Source organism: Primulina tabacum, chromosome 13 (assembly GCF_025594145.1).
Source record: "Primulina tabacum isolate GXHZ01 chromosome 13, ASM2559414v2, whole genome shotgun sequence".
In the NCBI taxonomy this organism is placed as follows: Eukaryota; Viridiplantae; Streptophyta; class Magnoliopsida; order Lamiales; family Gesneriaceae; genus Primulina; species Primulina tabacum.
The window spans coordinates 33,542,996-33,567,898 of NC_134562.1; the positions used below are offsets into that span (position 1 = coordinate 33,542,996).

General features: G+C 35.4%; 4 protein-coding genes across 21 annotated transcripts; 3 read left to right on the top strand and 1 right to left on the bottom strand.

Moving 5' to 3' along the window:
* Positions 1-59: 59 nt before the first annotated feature.
* On the top strand, positions 60-3,367 carry LOC142522220 (protein PHR1-LIKE 3-like). 2 transcript variants are annotated; one of them, XM_075625417.1, is made up of 7 exons: positions 60-361; positions 453-797; positions 1,602-1,678; positions 1,811-1,865; positions 2,293-2,362; positions 2,451-2,520; positions 2,750-3,367. In XM_075625417.1, the coding sequence occupies exons 2-7, from the start codon at positions 596-598 to the stop codon at positions 3,206-3,208; spliced, it is 933 nt and encodes a 310-aa protein (XP_075481532.1). In that variant the 5' UTR covers positions 60-361; positions 453-595; the 3' UTR covers positions 3,209-3,367. The 2 variants fall into 2 exon arrangements, with proteins under 2 accessions (XP_075481532.1, XP_075481531.1); XM_075625416.1 differs by having other exon boundaries at positions 60-797.
* Positions 3,368-4,657: 1,290 nt separating this feature from the next.
* LOC142522281 (myb family transcription factor PHL7-like) lies at positions 4,658-10,002 on the top strand. Of its 17 annotated transcripts, none has more exons than XM_075625560.1 (10): positions 4,658-4,877; positions 5,012-5,162; positions 5,315-5,953; positions 6,054-6,281; positions 6,926-7,002; positions 7,085-7,127; positions 7,244-7,304; positions 7,542-7,611; positions 8,105-8,509; positions 8,595-10,002. In XM_075625560.1, exons 4-10 carry the CDS (start codon positions 6,152-6,154, stop codon positions 8,688-8,690), a joined length of 882 nt encoding a protein of 293 aa, XP_075481675.1. In that variant the 5' UTR covers positions 4,658-4,877; positions 5,012-5,162; positions 5,315-5,953; positions 6,054-6,151; the 3' UTR covers positions 8,691-10,002. The 17 variants fall into 17 exon arrangements, with proteins under 17 accessions (XP_075481675.1, XP_075481674.1, XP_075481657.1 ...); XM_075625542.1 differs by having other exon boundaries at positions 4,659-4,877; positions 5,315-5,658; positions 5,847-5,953; positions 8,105-10,002; XM_075625548.1 differs by having other exon boundaries at positions 4,659-4,877; positions 5,315-5,437; positions 5,847-5,953; positions 8,105-10,002.
* A 720-nt stretch (positions 10,003-10,722) lies between these two features.
* LOC142522035 (subtilisin-like protease SBT5.4) lies at positions 10,723-14,390 on the bottom strand. Its single transcript, XM_075625207.1, has 10 exons — positions 14,363-14,390; positions 14,192-14,284; positions 13,920-14,084; positions 13,681-13,792; positions 12,504-13,038; positions 12,346-12,440; positions 12,011-12,256; positions 11,791-11,905; positions 11,483-11,696; positions 10,723-11,383 (listed from the first exon to the last, which is right to left on the bottom strand). Exons 1-10 carry the CDS (start codon positions 14,388-14,390, stop codon positions 10,842-10,844), a joined length of 2,145 nt encoding a protein of 714 aa, XP_075481322.1. The 3' UTR covers positions 10,723-10,841.
* Positions 14,391-22,197: 7,807 nt separating this feature from the next.
* LOC142521657 (glucan endo-1,3-beta-glucosidase 5-like) lies at positions 22,198-24,884 on the top strand. Its single transcript, XM_075624782.1, has 2 exons — positions 22,198-22,863; positions 23,531-24,884. The coding sequence occupies exons 1-2, from the start codon at positions 22,517-22,519 to the stop codon at positions 24,621-24,623; spliced, it is 1,440 nt and encodes a 479-aa protein (XP_075480897.1). The 5' UTR covers positions 22,198-22,516; the 3' UTR covers positions 24,624-24,884.
* Positions 24,885-24,903: the final 19 nt, after the last annotated feature.

Below are 24,903 nucleotides of genomic sequence, written 5' to 3' on the forward strand. Positions count from 1 at the left end.
TGATACTAGTTGGTCATGTAAGGCTCATTTCCTATTCTTTGATATGCTTGTTATGTTTTTAAAGAATTTGTACAAATAAAAATTGTGGGTGTATAAAAAATATCTTTTTCCTTTTTCGTCTCTCAAGTAAACTAAGATGTGTGCATAATATATATATATGTTCCTCTCTCAGTTGGGCATAACAAATATACACTTGTGAATAAGACTTTGATCTTTATGTTATCATGAGTCCAAGGTTAGCTATCAAGTGATATCTTATCGCCAATTCAATAGAAAATCTCCATAGGGTAAAGACAAACTTTTGACAGACGAACGAATGGATAAAATGAGTTCTACTTTCCCAGGTGTTCAGGAGATTCTGGTACGGTTCTTTCTTTTTACAGTGTTCCCTCTTTCACTTTTTCACTCCCGCTGACCGTTCTCTTTCTCGTGATCCGTCCTTTACCTTACAGTTGTTCACACTTGACAGAGCGCAAAGTCGTGAATATGTTGACATGCGATATTAGTTTTGTGCTCTATCCTGTTCTTTACTCACCGCCTTCTTCCATCTCCCAAGATCTCTCAGCTTCACGAGGCTTACTTGCGATTATCCTCCATGTTTCCGAGTCTGATTCAATCTCGTGAAGCTATTTTGAATCAAGACAACCTTCAGGTGTCGAGCAATTTATGTTATGGTCAACGGGTCAGTGCGGACCCGTGTCTGGTCCTTACATCCGACCCCAAACCACGCCTTCGATGGACTACTGACCTCCACGAGCGCTTCGTCGACGCCGTTACTCAACTCGGTGGCCCCGGCAGTAAGCGCCCTTTTCCCCTCTTCATTCTTTTTTTCTCCCAAGTTAATGGACACCCATTTTTTTGAATTATCTGATTGATAGATTAGATTGTGTGCTTGTAATGAGTGCCGACTTTAGTGCTTACGGGTGCGTTTATACTTTATAGTCGTATACTTGTTTTAGTGGATGACAAGGATCATCTGCATGTTATTTGATTAGTCTAACAAATTTCTTTTAGACTTGAACTTATTCATGTAATCTTGGTCATCATATGTTTGTAAGTTCAGTTAGTGCAGTATGCCATTTGAAAAATCAGTTGCTTTATGTATTACTGCTTCTTCATGAAGCTTGATGCACGCAGCAGATGAAATGGAGTGATTCGATTATTGTTGGTTTTAGTTCGGTTTCTCTATTGGATTGAGAATATACTATTAAACTATCCATTAGCGGGCTTGGTTCTATTGCAAGCTAAGACTTCAGCTTGTTGCTGAGATAACTTACTTTTTGTTCTGTTTATTAACGTGCCACTCAGGAAATGAAAATAAGCAATAGCAGTTTGGCAGTGATCTCTCCTTTCATTCTGTTTTTTAACAATGAAACATTTGTCAAAAGTCGATGATAAAAAATAAAAAAAAATCAACCTGGTCCATTGGAACTTAAATGATCCATGATACCTGTTCGGAGGGACTTAAATGCCATGCCCAATATTTTCTGCTTTCTGTTTTATCCGGTCTCTGTGAGTACGTGGATTTCAATTTTCATATATAAGTTTTTTCTCGATATGGATTCCAGTCCAGTGATTGCTAGAAATTGACTGTTTTTCAGAGGCTACTCCGAAGGCTATAATGCGTGCTATGGGTGTCAAGGGATTGACGCTGTTTCATTTAAAAAGCCATCTCCAGGTTTTACTTTCTTTCTAATTAATTATGTATCTTTCTATCCCACGGATGGAGTTTGCCTTTTCTCCCCATGGAAGTTGCATGTTTGTGATGCGTTTTAGAGGTTTTTTAACAGATATCCATACATCATCGCAGAAATATCGATTAGGGAAGCAATCAGGGAAAGAATTTGGTGAGGCTTCTAAAGATGGTAGGACCAGCTTGTTCTCTATTCTTTGGAACAGCCTTTAAAGTTAAATTATAAAATCAATTGGATGTATAGAATAAATAGTATCGTTCCATTCTCTTTAGTTGATCCCTGAATAAATAGACTCAATTTGTTCGGCGAAAACGGACAAATCATATAGACTCAACTCATTCTGTCCCTGTTCGACTCCCAAGTACCCGAGCAAACTGGAGATGAAAAATGGAAAATTTCGAACACATCAGTACCCGAGCAAACTGGAGATGAAAAATGGAAAATTTCGAACACATCTGTATTGAGTCAAAAACGAACAAGTCATTTTGATATTTGTATCTAAAGAGATTGTATTATTGACATTTTAAGTAAGAGTTATTCTATTTCGATATCAAAATAGTGAACTGACTTCTGATCTATCAAATGGTGGGGGTCTCAGGTTCATATCATCTGGATAGCCCTCGTGCCACTGATTCTCCCCAAAACATACAAGCATCTGATATGAATGAGTAAGAGTTTGTGTTCTTGCTTGGGCAGCTTGTAAAATGCGCATTTTACTTCAATTAATAATTCGGTCAAAGATTGGATTTGTTATAGGGGTTATGAAGTCAAGGAGGCGTTAAGGGCACAAATGGAAGTTCAAAGCAAACTACACTTGCAAGTAGAAGTAAGTTCATATCTCAATCTGCCTCATAATACATTGGCAACTGCACTTACAAAAGATATTAGGCACGGGTTTTTTTTTTTTTTTTTTTTGTGTCTTGCAAAATTAATTAATTTTTGGAAAATTACATCAAATTGCTTTCACCTCGATTTCAACTTATTTCCCGAAAATTCATTTCGTACCATTTCAGATTTGAAATTCAAAACTCAAACCCTTCCCAAATTTTGCACAGGCGGAAAAACATCTGCAAATTCGTCAAGACGCGGAGAAAAGGTACATGGCTATGCTAGAAAGAGCCTGCAAAATGCTCGCAGATCAAATTCTTGGATCTGCAGGAACAAATGATGATGGAGATGGTTTCCATGGAGAAGGAGTAAACCCGGCTCCCATAAATCCACTTGAACCATATCCATTACAATCTGCGGATGCCTTTCAAGTTCATGTCCCAGCAGAAGTGTCTCCCAAATTTCATCCACCACATGCTGATTGTTCTACAGAAAGCTGCCTTACATCTCATGGGAGTCCTGTGGGAATGCGGATAGAAAGGTCTTCATCAGGGGGGAAGCGAGGAATGCCGAGTAAGGACACGACAGACGCATCATTTATTTGGGGTGAATCGGATGGCTATACCCCTGATTTGCATATTGTGCAACATGTTGATTCTCATGGGATCACTGGGTGTGGTGTATAAAAATGTCTTTACCGTAGTCGTGTTTGGTTTCCATGAGTGATCTGAATCAAGCTTTTGGGTCATCTATATTCTAGTAGTTTAAGAGAAACAAATGAGAGCTAATTTATCTCAATATGTAATCAAAGATGGTTTAACATCAAGAATGAGTATGTCCCTTCATATTCATGGTCCACCACTATTTAATTCTAACTTTTTTAGTATTTGATGCATTTTTCTGCAACAAACGTGTCCGCTTTGTACCCGCGTTTGCTACTTCAGAAAAGACCAATAAGAAGGTTAAATTCTATTTCATACTCATATAGACAAATATATTCTAAGCAAATCAAGTAATAGCGTAAACTCCGATGAGCTCCCGAAATAATAATAATAATAATTTTGTAAGACATTGTTTCTAATGGATGATAAAATATTGATTAATTACCAACTCTTGTTTTGTTTGGTTTGACACAAATAATTTTACAAATGATTAATATCATATATTATTATCTTATCTAGATATATTGATATGTCATTTTGAGTAGGTCTTTTGTGAGACAATCTCACAAAATTTTATCTGTGAGACGGGTCAACCTTACCGATATTCACAATAAAAAGTAATATTCTTAGCATAAAAGATAATACTTTTCATGGATGACCCAAATAAGAGATCCGTCTCATAAAATATGACACGTGAAACCGTCTCACACAAGTTTTTGTCTATTATTTTTATATTATATAGTTTTTTACCATCAATCAATGAGCCAACCATGCTTAAGATGATAAAATTTTGAATTAAAAATAATGTTTGCTTAAGAGTCCAATCAAGCCAAAAAATTATGATACAACCAAGAGCGTGATAAAAGCTTTACTAAAAAATATAATGGGATCTACAACCTATATTTTACAAGACATTGTCTAGTGCCGATTCAACTGAAGATATGAACTAATGATCCCAGTTTCATAGAGATCTTGGTAATTTGTATACACAAATTTAGACTACAAATATTATGGTATTTTGTTATCTAACACTATCAATCATTATTTTTAAAAAATAATTTTCTGTGGTATATATCAAATACATTTGGTATGTTATTTTTTTTAAAAAAAATATTGAGCAGGCCATCTCTCAAATGTATTCTAAGTGCCATAAAATAGAGATTGCAAAGCTATTCATATGTTGTTCTACTAGTTCGTATAGGGACAATATAAAAAATTAAAATTACAAAAATGTAAAGCAAAAACTTGTGTGAAACGGTATCACGGATCGTATTTTGTGAGACATATATTTTATTTGGATCATCCATGAAATAATATTACTTTTTATGCTAAAAATATTATTTTTTATTGTGAATATCGATTTGATTGATCCATAAGATAAAACAACATAGTTACTCAAGATGCAGGACATAAAAAAGAAATCAAAAAACAATTTTGTCCTTATATTTAAGGGGCGGATTTCTGAAATTCCAAATTTGACCTTGCGCTGGACACCCCCCTGCCCCCGTCCTGTCAGCTCCATCTCTGTTCTTATTCACCACTTCCATAAATTCAGCTTAATTCACATCGATTGGATTATATGTTTCTGATTATTGTAGGTCGCAGTTTGTTTTAGTATGCTTTGAGTTAATCCGTAGTTTCTCGAAAGGCCTCAAAGATTTACAGGACGGCGAATTCGAATTATGTAGATCCGGTAATTTCAATTACCTTTTGTATTTTGTTATCTAAATTCACAATGTATATTTCTTGTCTTTTTTTTTTTCAATTCCTCCGAAATTTTTGTCATAAGAATAAATTATCAGGTTTATATCTATATGTGATTTTCAGGGTGCTTAATTTTGCATTTCATCGTGAGGATTATTCTTCTTTTCTAGTTTTACCAAATCTCCAGTGTAAATGTTTTGAATTTTGAGCTTTGGAAGATCCTTTCCATGCGTGTAACTGGTGGTCGGCTGAAGCTTACGACAAAGTTGGGAAAGTTTTGACTTTTGTTCGTAACTGATATTGTGCAGTAATTGATTTCTGATGATGGTTATACGTGGTGTTTTATGTTGCTGGAATGGATTTATACTCCAGTTAGTAATTTAAGAGCGATTTCTCACCATTTTGATTCTTCTTTGATGATGACAGCGTTGCATTTTGCCAAGTTTTTGTCCACTTCTGCATGTTATACGAAGCATTGTGTACTAAGTGGACGACGCCTCCTTGCACGGCCGTGAAGTCTTGGTTCTCGAATTATCCAGCTCATCTTGTGTATAACCCAATAAAAATTTTGCATGCGTTTTTCCATCGCCTACATTTTGTTAAAGCTTATAGTTTACGCTGATATCGTTTTTTGTAAGATAACTAGAATCCAGTTGCTTGCTTACTTCCCCGAAAGGAGAGAATACCAAGCCTGTTTTCTGTTGATAAATAGACGAGGCTTCCATTCCTTTTAATAAAGGAATCTCAGATTTGGGGAAGTGAGGTTGCAGGTCGGTCTTAGTCCCACATAAATATAAATGACCAAGAGAAGAGTGTCAAGTTGATTATATCTTATGCTGCCTTTTCATCATCAATGCGTTGTTTTAAGTGCAATTATCACAGATATTAATTTTAGGATGAAGAATCTTCAGAAAATCATCACAATCATTTAACATTGATTTCCTTAAAATGACGATAGGATAAACTTCTGAATGATGACTACTTCGAACTTAAACATCTGAGGGCATTTAGTTCCCTCTGTGACACTCTCCCCAACTCTACACCACGTCCATGAGAAGGAAAATGGTAGAATATATGTCTTACCTCAATATATGTTGATAACATATCTATTCATGGTCTCGTAAATATTTAAATTTTGACTTAGGCGATTTTATCTTCTGCGTAGATTAATGAACCATACACCTACCCGATGGTGTCCGCTCAAGCTTAGTTCATAATAATCCAGTTGGTTTTGGTAATCCATCAAATTGTGGTGCAAGTGCAATGGATAATGTCAGTGGAGAGAACAACATGAACAACAATTCAACTCTGGCAGCTAAGCAGCGGCTTCGTTGGACGCATGAACTTCACGAGCAATTTGTTGATGCTGTAGCACAACTTGGCGGGCCAGATAGTGAGTTGCTTTCTTCCCCATTCAGAAAGCAAAAGTGTTATACCCTCCCCCTCCCCCAAAATTGGGCAAGTAAAAAATACTCAAACACCCTGAGGATGGAATAAATTTAAAGAGAATAAACACAAAGAAAAACATAAAAACTTTGACGAGTTAGCTTTGACGGTTTTGTGTGGAGAATGCATTTCCTCTTTAGTACCTTCCACTGATCTTTTCTAGCTTATTATAGTTTAACGGTATTACCACTCTCAATAATTTAGGAAAACACAAATTGAAGATAGTCAGTTGTATCCACACAAACAGCTGACCATTGAAATGCTAGATAATCACGCATTTATGTGCAAGTTCCTTTAAGAAAGGTTTGTTATTATTTGTTATAATTCTCTCACTTTAGTATGGAATCTTCATCGCCTTATGAATTGTGCTTGAAGTGGTGAAGCAAATAACTCTCTTTGTTGCCCTCATTTCTTCCTCTAACTATTCAAATAGATGACACCAGTGTTTAGGTTGAATAATTGCGCAGATGTAAATGCCTTAATAAAATATTCTGAGATATTCTCATGGGGAATGGCTTTTTGAGAGTGCCGTACTTCACCCACGCTACATAAACTAAAGAAATTTTCAGATATTTTATTACCGTATTTCAGGAGCTACTCCTAAAGGTGTTCTCAGAGTAATGGGAGTTCAGGGGTTGACAATTTACCACGTAAAAAGCCACTTACAGGTGCCTCAGAATTCATTTCACTAGTGTTATCTGTTTAAGTTTGTCTGTATGGCACCTTGCACTGAATATATTCTTTAAACAGAAATACCGGCTTGCCAAATACCTTCCAGATATTTCATCTGATGGTAGGTTATCACATTCTTATTGTACTGTATATAAATTATACTGATTTTTTAGTATTGTGATTGTACCCTCACTTGTCCGTTTTCTTACTTATGTATTTTGTATTGATTTATGTTAGAAGGGAAAAAAGTCGAGAAGAAAGAACCTGGAGATACTCTGTCCAGCTTGGATGGTTCATCGTGAGCAGATCCTCCTCATTTTTGTTACTCTTTTTCAGATTATCTTGTGGATGACTGTTTTATAGTTTCTTTACCTTGGTCATTTACCAATCATTGCTAGCTATTTCCTTTTTAATTCTGACTTTCAGTTGTAACTCACTGTTTCTCATTCTCTTTCCTTGATGATGTGATAACTCCAGTTTCCCATACTATTATCTACAGTCGCCATTTGATCCATAGATAATGTTTTTCTTGTAGTGGAATACAAATAAACGAAGCACTGAAGCTGCAGATGGAGGTACAAAAGCGACTGCACGAGCAGCTGGAGGTATTTCCTATTTTGTTTTCCTTTGTCTTAGCAGATACATCAACAGGATATCCTTAAATTCTACGTGGTAAGGTTAAATCTATCCTTCATTTGCTTTAGTTATCTGAGAGGAAATTATTCTTCAGAGATAATTTAAGAGGACCAAATTTTCTTTTCCGCTTCATCATTTTGATTTGTAATGCCATAGTTATCTCCGAGCAAAGATATATTTGAAATTCTTTAAACTTTTAAGCACTTGTTTAGACTAAAATGTCAACGTATTAGCCACACACTGAAATATAAGATTTTTGTCTCTCTGATCTTCTTCCACAATCCAGAGTTGATTCTTTTGGTTTTTAGTTTTCCTCTTTGCATCCTCCCAGATGCTTGAGTTCTACCTATTTTTTTAAGGGAAGATGATGGCATTTGTGAAGCTCCCAGAATTGTTTTTTTTTTTGCATCCACTGACAAGTGAAAGTAGTGCATCATATCAGAGTGTTAATGACTTGTGCAGGTGCAAAGACAGTTACAGCTACGGATAGAAGCCCAAGGAAAGTACTTAGAGAAGATAATCGAGGAACAACGTCTCAGTGGAGTTTTTACTGAATTGCCAGACTCTTTTGTTGCTGCTTCTGGAACTAGCAACAATTGCCCAGATTCTGATAATAAAATTTTAACTGACCCACCGACTCCTGCTTCAATATCTGAGTCACCGCTTCTGAACAAGCCTGTCAAAGAACGTTCTCCAGCTAAGAGCCTCTCTGTCGATGAATCCTTGTCCTATCATGAGCCTCTAACCCCAGATTCCACTTGTCCTGTGACTTCTCCAGTTGAGAGCCCAAGTGAAAGATCAGGAAAAAAGCAACGGATGAGCACTGCTTTAGCATTTTCTGAGCCAGGAACCATTCTTTCCCATTCGGTACTAAAGTCAAACTTCAGCTCTTCTTACCAGCAGCCGCCACATTCACTGTTCTTGACTAACGAGCAGATCGATCATTCTTCAGGATTATCTGCTGGTAAAGAGAATCAGATATAAAAAGTCTCAGGTACCAGCAACTCAGGTACCAGCATGTAGTTCGTACCATAATTGCTGTCTGTAAGCTATATTTGGTCAAAGGTATGCAACTATAAGAATCATACTCAAGGTACATGATTGTAAAAGCGACATTAACACTGTAATAATGAAGTCAGAAAATGTTATGCAAAATAATCTATAGCCTCTAGACATGCAAATGCTTGGACGATCTTCTAGCCATGAAAGTATCACGGTAATCCCAACTCTCCACACCGCTAATCCTTCCTTCTGTGGCACTCGCCATGAGTCATAAAATTTCACCAGTTCTGATACATTCATCTTCTTCACCTTCACACCCTCCAAGTTCTCATACCCTAACAATTCTTGAGCTTTCCCTAATCCTCAACTAACTACTTGGATAGCACCTTCGAATAGTGTCGCCAGAAATTCTTCAAGTTCATGCATAATAGACCTATTTGAAGCTCCAAATCCAAAGCCCGCGTGGAAAAGATGAACGGGTATTTTCATATCAAACTGGTAGTAGGATGGATGATCGATTGACTCGTGGGTTCTTGTGGATTCAAATATCTTCATCCTTTCTTTAGCCCTTCCATTGGATGAACTTGCGGAATATAGAATAGGCTATCATTGACATGTAATGCAGCCCGCTTCCAATATGAAGACATATGATGAAGGGAAAAGACTGGAGATGTGGGGTTAGCGCAAGTCTCAATGGCCAAATGTTCGATGGGACGCAATAAGGATGCAACCACTCCAGTTGGGCTTGTCACCAAAACCAAATCAGCTGTGCAGGTTGATGGGCTTATCTTACCCAAAGATAAGCTTGGTTTCTTGGGGAATGTTTTGGAAATTCTGTCGTTGATGTTGTGCTAGATAAATAGTTAGATGGTATCCCGTAATAGAGGCATGAAGACGATTCAAGAGTTTGGTCCGAGCAAGAATCGAGGTTAGGATGGGGTAGAGGTAACATCAGGTTTGGGTTGATCAGTTGTGTGGTCAGGGGTAGACTGGATAAACATGGTCATGATGAGCAGAATGAAGAAAGGACCGCCTATGATCCCCAGAATTGTCAATATATTCATCAAGAATCTGTTAAATGGGATCAGTCTTATTGTCCCCGAGGGACCAACCGTATCGAGGTCGCAAAGTAGCTGCTTCCATCGGCAGATGGGGCAAGTGACACTACCATAGCGAACATTTGACGAGATGCAAGGAAAATGGAAGGCATGGGAGCATTGGACTGTAAATATTTCCCGGCCTGACCCGCTACCTGAGTTGTAACTTGTGGGATCAAGGCATATTGAGCAAAGTTCCGCAAGAATTGAAAAGGGCCATGGGGATTAGATGCACAAAACTAAGAAAACAAAATCAAAGAAGACAATAATCACGACAGACAAAATCAAGATTCTCCAGCAACATAAGAATTAACCATAAGTTGAAATAGATGCATCAAGAAAAAGTATAACATTAAAAATGACCCAAAAAAAAAAGACACCTTATACGGAGAAGTGCTTGCATTGCTTTTGCTTGTGATCTCCGAGGATATTTTCTTGCAAGAAATGTCTCTCTCGATTTTCCTGTGAGAAGAATGATTTGGTGAATCACAAAAACTTAAGAACGAACAAATTTACTCACACCAGAATCAAAATATCCATTCGATTTTTGTAAACAAAATATGGACGGTAACAAAGAGAATTCTCGAACATTTTCGAGCCAAGCATCATAGCACCTTCTAGTTATTATCCCAAAGGCGACCTTAGATTGCCATCCTCAAACTTCTTGCCAGCTGGTGTAACATGTGAATTCCGCTCGCAAACATGTGGGATTTTTCATATAGACTTGAATAGGATGCAAATATTTCTCGAACTCGAAAAAGTCATTCTCTTTACAGATCACTACTTATTTGAGCCATAAGATCCCAGAAATCCACTGTTTTTTTTGTTGTTGTACCATGAATCGTCCAAAGAAATGGGTTTGGATTTATATAAGAATCATTATCTTATTAATTTAGCAAATTGACTCAAATCTGAGCAAGAAAAAAAATATTATTTTAGAGATATTACGTTAACGTGTGATTTTGGATAAGTAATGAGATGAATAGGAACATATATTTTTCATTAGAAACTAAATTAATCCAATATAACCAACCTCCCAATGAAGAATAATAAACAAGACAACCGAACTAAACATTTATTTACTTCAGGTAATTCTATATTCACTGATCACCAGAGCTGGTCACAACAATTGGACTCCTCACATAATGCCTTCCATCTGACCACAACAACTCTCCGAACTCGTAATCATTTGTGGGTTTTCTTGCTTGTATATGCATCTTAAAACTCTTCTCTTCTCCAAACGCCTCAAATTTCAGAATCCTGGGTTCAACTGTAACCGAAAATCCATGTGGCTGACGCACCCTGGCAGCATAAGTCCCTGGCCTGCCCACGTTTTTCAGTTTTCGTGTCACTTTGATCGATCCCGACACTAGATTTGTTATTGAAATGGAGGGATAGTTGAAGTTTGTGAGACTGTATCTGTGTGGACAGTTGTAATTTCCACCCGAGAAAGATCGCATGATGGTTTGATTATAGCCACTTCCGCAAAGGAAATCCAGATAGTCGTTCACGGTTAAGTCGTAGACCAATCCAGGGTCCATGGCGCGGTTGGGACGGATATGACCAGACCCGTATGCAAATGGAGTTGCTTTGCTGTAATCCGCATCCATCATTGGATTAATGGTGTTGTCTCTGGTTCTTGCTGTTGCGGTATTATTATTTTTTTGCAGAGAAAATGGAGTTAATTTGAGGACATTGTTGCAAGAAATGGAGTTTGGAGAACAAGATTTTGAATCAGTACCTGTTGTCATGATTGCTGATCGAATAGCAGCAGGGCTCCACTCGGGATGGAGGGTCTTGAGCAGGCCAACGACCCCAGAAACATGAGGACAGGACATTGAGGTGCCCGATTCAGTATTATACGGAGTTGTGCGTTTATCGAACATAAGGCCCGTGGGGCTAACTCCTTCGCTGAATGCGGCTATGATGTTTACTCCTGGAGCTGTAATATCGGGCTGGAAACGGAATATTTCATAATTAAACAAACTAAAAATTTGAACAATGGGGAAATAGTTTACACCAAGGCAAGCAAAAACTTGATAAGCAAACCTTGAGAATTTCGGGGGTCACAGTATTTGGCCCCCTGGAGGAGAAAGCAGCCATAAATGGAGCCGGTTTTTTGTTTAGTTCTGCCTTCGGAGGAGTAATAAGTCCCATCGGATTGCTGTTAAGTTCAAAAAATATAATAAGAACACGAAAAACATTGAAGAAAGCAGCAACTTTTTTTAAGTGAGAATATAGGTTGATTTCCAGAGGGAGACGTCCGTACTGGCCAGCGTTGACATAGGAAAATACGGCTACACCATCAGTGTAATTTATATGAGTTGCTGGAAGAACGTGTGGATCTGATATAATCTCATTGCCACTCGCCTTGTCATTACAGAGAATCATTCCAGCGGCACCAGCAAGAAGGGCCTGCTCGCCCTTGTCCACCCTCGCATTTTCTCCCCTTAGACACACGAGTATTTTATCTTTCACCTTCTTAGAATCCAAAGTTCCTGGCTTGCATAGGATCCTGGATAAAAAAAACAACCAAACGATGTTTGTTTTTGAGCGGCTAACTTTTGTTAACTCGGACAAAATTCATCAGAAAGAGATTCTTACGCATCTTCAGCTGAAGCATGTGCTGCTTTAGCCTTTGAAGCGCTAATCAGTGGATAAAACTTGTCATGTGGTAATGGTGTTGAAAGGCTCATTCCCTGATTTCACGTATAAGTGAGAAAAAATCTTGAGAATCAGGTAAATTGTGCAAGACAACTAACCTCAAGAATCAAGCCATTTTGCAGTTTAACATTAGCCTGGAACTGTCTATCAAGAGTGCTGGCTCCTACAGTTATCATCCATGGTGCCACGTTCGACACAGATCCAGGCTCGGGTCCCGAGTTTCCAGCTGATGCTATAACTACAAGTCCGTTCTTCACAGCATGGAAAGATGCTATGGCGAGACCGTCATTGAAGTAGTCGACAGGCTGTCCACCTAGAGACACTGAAAGTACATTTACACCATCGTGTATCGCCATGTCAAAGGCTTTCATGATATCAGCATCGAAGCATTCACTTCCATTGACTGGAGGCCAACACACTTTGTAAGCCGCCACCCGGGCTCTTGGGGAACCCCCTTTTGCTGTTCCATTGCCTACACCGAATACACTAGCCCCTGGGACAAAGTTTCCGGCAGCAGTGGACAGTGTATGGCTGCCATGGCCATCATTATCGCGTGCCGAATAGTAAGTAGAGTTGAGTTTCCCAACATAGGCAGCATACCCTTTGTTGAAATATCTCGATCCAATTAGTTTCCTGTGATACCGAGGATTTATTTGTTAATGAAAATAGTTTCTTGCCACTTATTCAAGAATGGGTTACATTTGATGATAGTAATATATCTGCTTCTCATGGTGGGCACATTGTTAAAATTGTATTTGGTAAGTTTTTAATTACGAAAATATACCAGCAGAATAATATAGTCACTAGAGTTCGCTTTATCTAAAAATATTCTCCAAGTATGCTATTCATTAAAATTGACTTGTCAGATTGGATCATAGACAAATAGTAACAGTTCTTTTCATAAAAAAATTACTATCAAGAAAAGCTTGGGATGAATGATTATTAGGGAGGAGTATGTTCTGTGACTCATGGCTGTGTCATGTACCTCGAATTCGATAATGTCACATAATATCTACCCAAAAAAAAAAGATAATAAAGTCAGGTGTATATTGATCGAAGAAAGATACATGACACAAAACATAGAACAAAAGTCATTTGCTGACACATCCTGGTGCAATTGGAAAGTAAAAGAAATTAAAGAGCACTTTTGCACAATAAAATGCATTGATATGTTGAGAAATTTGATATAAAGAAGCATGTTCACATGGTGCAGTACTAGCTAGCTATTATCGTCATCTTCATTAGAGAAACTAAATGAATAAAGAGAGAGAGTACCTATTGCAAAGGGATTTATCATTGCCATCAAACTGACAGATTCCTTTCCACTTTGATGGAATGGGGCCATGAATCCCTTTGTCACTAAAGCTCATCGATTCGGGCCAAACACCTAGTAAAGCCATGAAAAATCATTCATTTTGTGCTCAACTTTAAACCAAAAGCACAATGCAGGATTTGAAAAAGAGGTTTTCAATCAAAAAAGATGACATGAAAGAAATATTAAACCTGTGCTTTACCAGTATCAAGATTTGCGATGATGGTATCTTCACCGAATCTCGCTTTCCTCCATAATGAAGATGGATGAATCACACCATTTCTTTCCAGCATAAGAAAATCCCATGAATGTGTTGTGTGAAGTTTTCTACCATGATTCAGGAAAACAGATACCACGTCCGGATGTTCTGTATTGAACACAAAAACGAGCCTTTTAGCATATAGAAGCCAATAATAAAAAAAATGCATACAAAAGCGAGAAAATCAAATGCATGAAGGCGTGTATGCTCCTTACTTGCAATCTCTGCTGCCTCATCCTCTTCAAGAACTGCGGCAAATCCATTTATGTGTCGCTTGTATGAGTAAAATATGGCATCCTCTGCTTGTCCTTACTGAAGGAAAGGACACGAAATTTTAACATATCATGTGATAATTTAAGCAGTTTTCACCATGGCAAAATCAATACCTTCCCAAGAATGAGGCAAGCAGCTCATGGTGAGAGCCGACTACCCGGTGCAGATCAGCCGTTGTTGCATCCGAACCATGGGAGTGTTCACCCAAGTACACTATATAAGACTGCTTCACACACAAAAAATATTATATAATATTTATATACATATTCGATTAAATAAACATGCAAGTTTCGATTATTGAGAAGAAGACAATGATTTTACATTATGAAAAAAACACTGAATATAATCAATTACAGAGCAGGACAATGCACACCTTTTTGATGGCTAAAGCTGGTTCTTGAAACACAGCAAAAAGAATTAACAGTGCAAGAAAATACGAAAACTTGGCAGATAACATTGTGCTTTTGTCACTGTAAAAAGCCTGTGGTAGTGATACTGCTTTATATTATTGTGTCTGTTCAATTACCAAGCACAGCTGCAATATATTTTTTGGAAAGAGAAGACGCAGCACACAACATTATAATCGAATTAAATCAATCTGAAATGCTTCCAAAACACCTTTGTTTTTATATTCAAAAATCAAGAATTTCAAGAGTAACGAAAATCTTTTATCTTTGTAGATATAGATAGAACGATAGATAATCCAACGCAATAATATCTAAACAGAACAGATTTGGCGAATGGCTCAACAGAAACTCATGTTTACCCGATTTTCTTGAAATGGGCCATCTTTAAATGGCCTCAGAATTTGTAGGGATTAGGGTTCATGGTTATCTCCGACCTAAAATTAGGGAATTTTAACCGATACATATTGCGCCAATGCATGAACCTTTTCTTGAATGAGTTGCTTCTGATCTTAGTAAAACGTTGATTCATGAACGTACAATTCCCCTCCGGAGGTTACAAGCTAAACTAAATTCATGTACTTGTGCATCAAAGATACCCACAAAAAGAAAAGAGAATGAATCTTGAATTATTACTGAGAACTGATTCATTTGAAATTATATGAACATTATAATTATTCACAAATGTTTCCTTAATTCTCTTTTTGCCAATTATTAAAGTAAAAAAGGGGGAACAGTGTGTATATTGCCATTCTTGCATGTTACTAACGCAACTGCCGTCGTCTTCTAAATATCTCAAACTGAAGTACAAAGCGTAGATTTCAGAGTTCGTTTAAATTGTGTATTTTATATTTTTGATTGATTGATTTCAAAAAGGAAAACTTAATTGATTTTGTGTAAATTATTTTTTAAAATATTTAAAAAAACTTATTCACTTTTTATTAAAAATGTAAATAAAAATATGCAACTTGCTTTTATTTTATCATTAAAAAATTCAGGAGACATAAAATTTTGAAAAAAACTTGTGTGAGACGGTTTCATAGGTCGTATTTTATGAGACATATCTTTTATTTGGGTCATTCATGAAAAAGAATTACTTTTGAGTAGGTCTCTTGTGAGACGGTCTCATGAATATTTATCTGTGAGACGGGTCAATCCTACTGATATTCACAATAAAAAATAATACTCTTAGCATAAAAAGTAATAATGTTACATGGATGACCCAAATAAGATATAGTCTCACAAAATACGACCCGTGAGACCGTCTCACACAAGTTTTTGCCATTATTTTTTATGCTAAGAGTATTACTTTTTATTGTGAATATCGGTAGGATTAAACTGTCTCACAGATAAAGATTCATGATATCGTCTCACAATAGACCTACTCTAAAATTTTTGTGCAATATAGTTATAATAACTATAAGAATAATATTTCTAAATTATCGGTTTGTTAGGATTTGGAAGAGCTTAGGAAAAAATTGTAATTTCAGTCATATATATTTTGTTTCGGCATATTTGTCTTTGTTCTTTTTATTATTAAAAATTTAAAATTTACTTACCTAGACGCAGATTTATGAAGTACCACATAACACTATCAAAGACAATTGCCCAAAAACTCAAAGATACATTATTAATATTGAATTTGACCATATATATATAACAAAATTTTTAAAGAGACACTTGTATAAAATTACAATTTTCCAAAAATAATATTACTGCTAGTAAAATTTGTCTATTACTGCTAGTAAAATTTGTGTGCTTTTTCAAATATGGGAAAAAATGGGTTTTAATCAATTAATAATTTGTCGATATACGACATGGTCGATTGACCATATATCCATTTTCTTGGTGTTCGTAAGTTGGCGAAATGAAGAGTATGATAGGCCATAGGGAGTAAGAATGTAATTATGTACGGTTCTTGCGTCGTGAAATTGCAATAAAATTGAACGGACTTTAAATATTTGCAAAAAATCAAAATCTAGATTTACTCTACAAATTCTATAAAGTAACATTTTTATCACTTTTACATTATCAAAATATTCATATTCTTTGGAAACAAATAACTCTAGTCCAAAAACCATATAATAAAAAGTAGATTTCTTAAGAGACGATCTCATGGATATTTATTTATGAGACGAGTCAATCATGTTTATATTTACCATAAAAAAATAATATTTTTATTTTTGATACAAAAGTAATATTTTTTCATTGATGACCCAAATAGAGAATATTCATTTCATAAAATTGACTCGAGACCTTCTGGAGTTTTTGTGCATAATAAATAATTATTTTATCTCGTATCTAAAATTTTATTACTAACAAATTCAGTTATAAGATTGGTAATTATATATTTCTCAAATTACCCTTGCTTTTATCTCTTATTTATAATCTAAAAACCTATGATTTTATGACTCCCAAAAAACAAAAACTTTTTAGATTTCGGCTAATTTGGCCAATGTATCACTGGAAAATTCATTTTTTCTCAGAAAACGCTGGTTAGATGATGGCTAAAGGTGACGTAGCAAAAAATTTGGAGATTTCTTGATTTTGAAGAAAAATCAATTTATTTAGAAGCAGCTTAACATAAAAAAATGTTAGGAGAAAGAGACCGGAGTAGTCTCCCTATGCAATCCACCCACGTAAATGGGTGGAAAATCAAACAAATTTTATAATTTATATGCATTCTACTAGAAAAGATCAACGATTGTGACACCAAAATGTGCTTTACCATCAGCGTTTTTTGGCGAAAATTAAACATTCCGATGATAAATAGATCAAAATAGCCGAAATTAAAAAGTTATTATACCAAAACCAAAAATTCAAAATATAGTGAACCAAAACCAAAAAATTGATAATTTACTAGACCAAAAAAATATTTCCCTCACTATATACTATTTATAAAAGTTGAGACTCTTAGTGGTCCGATTTTGTGACACCAATTAGTTTTTATGAAAATATCATATTCATTTAGATAAGTTAATATTTTTCATACAAATTACATATTTAATATAATTGTATTATCGTTATCAAAATAATAATTAAAAACCATAACAAAATTTTATAAATCAATGCTATCTATTAATGATAATAATAATTATTTAGATATATAATAGTAATTTATTTTAAACAGGCATCGTCGTTCACTAGTATTAATTAATAATTATCATGTGATGCAATATCTTATACAAATGTAATTATATAGAATATTAAAAGTTAATTATCAGTAAAAAAAAATTGACGTGATATGATAGGATGCATTTAAAAACATAATCTGAAACAAACGTTCAGACCACCGAAAATAAACCCAAACTTACATATATTTTTGGAAGTAATTTTCTACAATGACTTGATAAATAGTGTTGGAATACCTCGTGAGCCTAAAGTTTATTTATTTTCTAATTACATATTTATTAATTTATATTCCTTTTATGGATTTATTTTGAGTCATTTGGAAGTAATTTTCTACATCACTTTTTTATTTTATTTTTTATTTTAACATTTATTTTTCCTTTTTTTTTTTTACAAAAACGAATTGTACAAACATGCAACGTGTGCACCTGAATACTAGTATACATTAACTTTACTGAGTATGTCTCTTGTGAGACATATCAACCATTAACATATTTACAATAAAAAATAATATTTTGATATAAAAAGTAATATTTTTATGGGTAACCAGAATAAAATATCTGTCTCATAATATTGACTCATGAGACCGTCTTACGACAGTTTTTGTGTAACTGTAGACACTTTATCATAATGTAACAAGTAAAATTTATTTGAAATTAAGATAATTTGTGTAAAATAAGAGTCTTGAAAATTTTTTTCAAAACCCCTTAAAATTTTCTTCGAAAGTTCTCTGCCTCGTTTCGTCCTTCACCTAAATTTCAAGACGATGACCGTCTTTGAATTATATATATCTGTGTGTATGTTAATATCCATCAACCCATTTGGTATCGCCGTCGAATGGGCTCTCAAGTTTTTGTTCGTATCGATCCGCAGTATATATGTATTTTGGTCATATCGAAGGACTGTCCTATGTTTCAGACGCTACTGTGGAATTTAATTGATTGCTCTCGGCGCCTCGCTTATAAATTTGAATACTCCAATTTTGCATATAAAAAAAGAAAATTAAAATCATAATTTTCATGTTCATCGATGCTGCATGCCCTCATCTTCTGCTGTACCCGCACCTCGAACATATATATTATTTAAAAAAAAAAATCCTATAAATTAAATCCATATATAAAGGAAGTTTTTAGAATATTCTAACTTGAGTTGGCTGATTTGTTTGAGGTGAATTAGGCAGCTTTGGCCTGAGGCGTTGGAACTATTTCAAGGATCCATGCAATGCCGCCTTCTCCACTTGTCTTAGCTTTTAGTTCTTCCACACACCCTAAAGTTAAGCTATAAATATACGCAGAGAAAACTTCAACTTTGTAAACCCTCAATATAATCTTTCATGAACTCTATGCACGAATCCTGCGGCGCCATCCTGAATTACATCGATCCTTCCCTTCAAATCAATCCGGCCCGACTCCACTCATTTGGCTTTTTGCAAGATAAAAATTATTCAGATGTTTATTTCAATATGTACTTTTGTTATATATATAATTATATCGCAGGTGGTTTTTCCCCGGCCGAGGAAGATCGACGATCAAATTTGTGCGCTATCGGCATCTCTAATTAGGACGGGTTAAGAAATATGATCTGCCTGGCTCCCTGAATGCCAACTGAGAAAGTTGTCAAGATTCAGCAGTTGATGGTTTCTTACTTGGCATCAAGGGAGTCAAGCAGGACATTCTTCGTCACAATTCTACGTTTTATTGCTTTACATGAGGGTCATCGTTTATTTCAAGAACAATGTAAGTGCATGCTTCCCTCTACTTTTAATTTTTTTTTTTTAAAGATAAAATGTATAGTTTAAGAAATCAAATAGGGGGAAATTGTAATTTTAGTTCGGTAACAAAGTTGAACGAATTTGAATTTTGATTTTTTTTTTATTAATTTACTCAAAAGTCGGTCTTCGAATATTTTTACTTTGTTTATTTTGATACTTCTAAGCCACCATATATTTCTTTTCGACGTCGATACTCTTCCTACATTACTATGTCACGAGTAAAAAAACTTATATGATACACATGATTAACATGGGCAATTAGTTCTTTGGGATTAGCGTATGCTTTTCTTTGGTGGAAAGTATGACTCCCCTATTTTATTTTATTTCAAAAAAAATTGTGAGACGGTCTCACGAGTTAATTTTGTGAGACAGATCTTCTATTTGGGTCACATATGGAAAAAAGTATTAATTTTTATGCCAAAAATTATTACTTATTATTGTAAATATGGTCAAATTTAACTCGTCTCACGAATAAAGATTCGTGAAACCGTCTCACAAAATACCTGCTAATTTTTTTGTAACACAAAATATTTGAGATAGACAGAGTAGCTGACACTGATTTTATTCGTAAAATTTAAGAATATTATTCGAACCCATACATCCATATTTTGTTGAATAAATTGATACTAGATTACCGATGAAAAAATCAAAAAATTTATAAAATTCCAATTTCCAAATATAGGTTATAATTTCAAAATGTTATTTATTTTCTTATCAAATGAGAAGGTACTCAAAACGACAAAAATGTCTAAAAAATATTTGTTTATCCACCCGATGGGCATTCGTTAGATGGACTTGGAAGTAGGAAGAGTGATGATCAGTCTAGCCCATATAACTAAAGCCCGATCCAATAAATCTTGATGTCATCACCCCCGTAAGTATTTGCACCCAGGGCCCAATCAAACATTGGGTATGTTTTTTTTTTTCTCTCTCTTTTTTTTTAAAAAAAAAAAATACAAAATTTTTATAAAATTAAATTGCATCATAAAATGGCTAAATTCTAGAGTGGTAATGGGTGGGGCAAAGCGCTTTCGAATCCTAAACTCGTTCTCATTCTCACCTCAATATCCGTTTTTCTTAATCGGATTCCTCGTCCACACACAAGGACTAAGTCATCATCTCCGTCGATTTACTTGGGAATTCCTTATTACAGACTCGGGAAGATTAAATGTTCACATCGAACCTGGGCTACATTAGGTCGAGGTCGGATGCTCTTTCGACCCGATAAATTGGAAGGAGAAATGCAGAATGGGTGATGGTTTGAATCGTGGGCGAAATTTGAGCGTTAGATATATGAGTTTTTTCTTTAGAAAAATTATTATTATTATTATTGTTGGGGCATGTTTGGAGGTGGGGATAGTATTCTTGTACTCATCCTTAATTTGAAGTTGAGATTTGAAAATCCTCGAACCCAAACACATATTCGAAAATATATCCTTGAACCCACATGAAAAACTCTCATCCTACTAAAATCGAACCAAATTGTTTTTTTTTTTTTTTTTATTATTATTAAGATATTATGCAGCGTGGACCAATTTTTAAGGAAAAATAAAATATTTTTCTCGAATAACAGTATTCATATTATTTTATATCACATCTACTCCATTTTATGTATAAATGCATTTGTAATTTTCAAAAAATAAATTTTAATAGGACAAAGCAAATCATTAAAAAAAAAAGATTAATATGATGGATACATGTCCAATTTCAACTTTTAGTCTCGGATACACTCCAGCACCCACAACAACATGGCTGCTTCTAAATGAAGTCCCAACTAACAAAAATAAAAAATAAAATAAGCATCCACTCCTAATCTTATCTCACCCAAAAAAAAAAAAAAAATTAATGGTATTTGTTTTTTATAAGGATGAACTAAATTTTTCGATTTCTATTAGGTAAACATCATGACTAACATAACAGTAATCAAACTTTTCTAGCTAGTTAAATCGCACTAAACCATGCGATAAATTTAATCGATAAAATATTGATAGAAGGAGTAAAAAACATTACTGATATCTTGATTATGATTTAGAGTGGACATAGTTATATAATGTTATAATTACATGCAAATGTCAACAATTGCTTATCATCAAACTAAATTTTTAGTAGCATTATGTTAAGATTGAAAATTTAATTTAATTTAACATCAAAAATTAGTTCAAAAAGATATCATTGTTAAGTTCATCTATAAAACTTTCAATAACTTAATTCAGTGGATTTGATATATTTAATATAGAGTGAGTTTCATGTGAGACCGTCTCACAGATCTTAATCTGTGAGACGGGTCAACTCTACCGAGATTCACAATGAAAAGCAATATTCTTAGCATAAAAAGTAATATTTTTTCATGGATGAGCCAAATAAAGATTTTTCTTACAAAATATGACCCGTGAGACCGTCTCACACAAGTTTTTTACTTTAATATATCACAGTCTTGTAAAATTGAATATTTGAGCTCAAGTGTGCTCAAGTTTAGGTTGATGGGATTGTAAATTTTGAGTTCAACGTTAGCTCGAACAAATTTGAAATACTAAAAATGGAATTTAATCAATATATTTTAATCCGGAGAATCGGTCGAATTCAAGCTCGTCTCAGAAAAAGAAGAAGAAAGACTAATATTGAAGGGATTGATTAAAAATCATTATCACGTTGCACATTATGGCAAATCGTATCTATCAAAAAACCAACCTTTTCGAACAGTAAGATACAGTTGGCAGTTCCATTGTCCCGGCACTATGGCCCCAGAAAAATCGATTAACCAAGTTCTATTCTATCTTCCTTCTTTAATTAAATCCTGTCGTTCATATGATTTTTAATGAATATATATTTAATATCTTGAAATTTTAAGTATATGTTCTTTTACGACCTTAAACGCTAATCGCTTTTCCGGCCGTCGTTAAACGATATGGTTTAACGTTTAATGAACTGTGAACTCTCTAAGATTCTTAGACCGGCGTTTGAAAATGGCAACAACCCATTTCTACGGAGAAATTTTGCTGCTGTTATTTTGTATGTTTGCAGTGGCGGCGGTGGTGGAATCGGGCATAGGAGTGAACTGGGGAACATTGGCACTCCACCGTATGTCGCCGGAGACGGTGGTGGATCTATTGAAAGACAACAAGATATCCAAAGTGAAGCTGTTTGATGCCGACCCAACTTCGATGCGGGCATTAATGGGAAGTGGGATTGAAGTTATGGTTGGGATCCCAAATGAAATGCTTGCTTTACTGAGTGCTTCTACTTCTGCTTCTGATTTATGGGTTTCTCAGAATGTTTCCAGTTACATGGTTAAAGGGGGTGTCAATATCAAGTATATTTTTATTCCCGTATTTTTAGTTGATTTTAGATTTTTGCCACTTTGATGTCTTCAAGTTTGGATTTTTCTCCTTGTGTGCGTTCTTTTGTTGACTGCTTCTCTCCTAATTGGCGTCGCTGATTCTGGCGAAGGCAAGAGGGTTTTTTTTTCCTTCTGAAAACTCATTATCTTATGTCCTAAATTATAAATGCTGCAATAATTTGAGCATGATTTGAAGATGTCTCTAGATGGATTCGTTGAAACTAATTGTGTTGATTCAGTAAGACTAGACAGTGCGCAATTTACCTGGATAGAAAAATCATTTTCCACGATCAGCTTTAGCTCTTGCAGTTTTCAAAATCCTTGGGAAATATGTCGAGGAATGTGCACTTCCAATTCTTCATTAACTCTATAAGTCTTTGCCTCGGTTTGCCTTGGGAAATTTATTTGCAGAAATCTAGATGTTCGGCATACAGGCTGAAAGTGAATCATCTTACTTGGACAAATGGACATGTAGTTTCTCAATAAATTTAGATAAATTTTTTACCCGCGTTTGGTGAAATGCAGTCTGCTGGGTTTGGTAATAATTTTTTTATTTTTAAGTAGTGTAAAGCTTGAATCAACATTGTTGTTTACAGTTTAAATTTACTTCATGCTGCTGATACTTACAGTGTTATTGCAGGTACATCGCGGTAGGAAACGAGCCTTTTCTGACTAGTTATTCTGGTCAATTTCAATCTTATGTTTTACCTGCTCTTATGAATGTACAACAGTCTTTGGCAAAAGCAAATCTTGTGGGCATGGTAAAGCTGGTTGTACCGTGCAATGCTGATGCCTATGAATCTAATCTACCATCACAAGGAACCTTCAGGCCTGAGCTTACCCAAATTATGATGCAGCTCGTCTCTTTCCTGAATTCAAATGGTTCGCCATTTGTAGTGAATATTTACCCATTTTTAAGTCTCTATGGAAACTCAGATTTTCCTCAAGACTATGCATTTTTTGAGGGTACAACTCATTCTGTGATGGACGGATCAAATGTGTACTATAATGCATTTGATGGTAATTTTGACACTTTAGTCGCAGCTCTCAGCAAGCTTGGATATGCCCAAATGCCCATCGTTATAGGAGAGGTGGGTTGGCCAACAGATGGAGCTGTTAGTGCTAATTACAGTGCTGCGAGGGCCTTCAACCAGGGTCTTGTGAATCATGTTCTAAGCAACAAAGGAACGCCTTTAAGACCAGGTGTGCCTCCTATGGATATTTATCTTTTCAGTCTGCTTGATGAAGGGGCAAAAAGTATACTCCCCGGAAACTTTGAGAGACACTGGGGCATATTCTCTTTCGATGGGCAGGCAAAATATGCTTTGAGCCTTGGGTATGGATTATTGAAAAATGCAAAAAATGTTCAGTATCTTCCTTCTAGATGGTGTGTGGCGAATCCTACCCGGGATCTTTCTACCGTGGCAAACCACTTCAAACTTGCTTGTAGTTATGCCGATTGCACAACACTCAACTATGGGGGATCTTGCAATAATATCGGTGAGAAGGGAAACATATCATATGCGTTCAACAGCTACTACCAGTTTCAAAAACAGAATGCACAGAGCTGCGAATTTGACGGGCTTGGGATGGTCACATTCTTGAACCCTTCGGTTGGTGGTTGCAAATTTCTTGTTGGGGTTGCTGATGGTGAGGCAGACTTCAGTTTCAGCAATGGAAGGCTGATATTATTGCTTATTATATTTTTGGGATTTTACATACTTCTGGTGTGATCAGAGTCTTCGGGAGTGGGGTTCTGAGGGTTCCTTCTTATAAAACCGACACATTGCAAAAGAAAAGAGAATACTGCACAGATAGATGAATTTGAATTTAGAACTTACTTTAGATTATGTACCATCATGGTATACTATTCAAGGATTCATGTTAAGCTTGTATCTCTATTATTGCTAATCATTGCTTTATACTAGGTAAGACTGAAGAAATTGTATTGCAGTCATGGCGGTTGTGAAAGAAGATGTGGTTATTCTTATTCATAGCTGTGTGATAATTGCC

What these genes read in the sequence shown, in the direction of transcription:
- LOC142522220 (XM_075625416.1), top strand. Translation starts at nt 596, where the DNA reads ATGTTTCCGAGTCTGATTCAATCTCGTGAAGCTATTTTGAATCAAGAC. An exon ending in ATTTAAAAAGCCATCTCCAG is followed by an intron (nt 1,679 to 1,810) that starts GTTTTACTTTCT and finishes ACATCATCGCAG; the next exon opens with AAATATCGATTAGGGAAGCA. An exon ending in TGGTGAGGCTTCTAAAGATG is followed by an intron (nt 1,866 to 2,292) that starts GTAGGACCAGCT and finishes TGGGGGTCTCAG; the next exon opens with GTTCATATCATCTGGATAGC.
- LOC142522281 (XM_075625542.1), top strand. Translation starts at nt 6,152, where the DNA reads ATGGATAATGTCAGTGGAGAGAACAACATGAACAACAATTCAACTCTG. An exon ending in ACGTAAAAAGCCACTTACAG is followed by an intron (nt 7,003 to 7,084) that starts GTGCCTCAGAAT and finishes TTCTTTAAACAG; the next exon opens with AAATACCGGCTTGCCAAATA. An exon ending in TCCAGCTTGGATGGTTCATC is followed by an intron (nt 7,305 to 7,541) that starts GTGAGCAGATCC and finishes TTTTTCTTGTAG; the next exon opens with TGGAATACAAATAAACGAAG.
- LOC142522035 (XM_075625207.1), bottom strand. Translation starts at nt 14,390, where the DNA reads ATGAGCTGCTTGCCTCATTCTTGGGAAG. An exon ending in TCCTATGTCAACGCTGGCCA is followed by an intron (nt 11,906 to 12,010) that starts GTACGGACGTCT and finishes TGAACTTAACAG; the next exon opens with CAATCCGATGGGACTTATTA. An exon ending in ATCAGCAATCATGACAACAG is followed by an intron (nt 11,384 to 11,482) that starts GTACTGATTCAA and finishes ATACCGCAACAG; the next exon opens with CAAGAACCAGAGACAACACC.
- LOC142521657 (XM_075624782.1), top strand. Translation starts at nt 22,517, where the DNA reads ATGGCAACAACCCATTTCTACGGAGAAATTTTGCTGCTGTTATTTTGT. An exon ending in AAAGGGGGTGTCAATATCAA is followed by an intron (nt 22,864 to 23,530) that starts GTATATTTTTAT and finishes GTGTTATTGCAG; the next exon opens with GTACATCGCGGTAGGAAACG.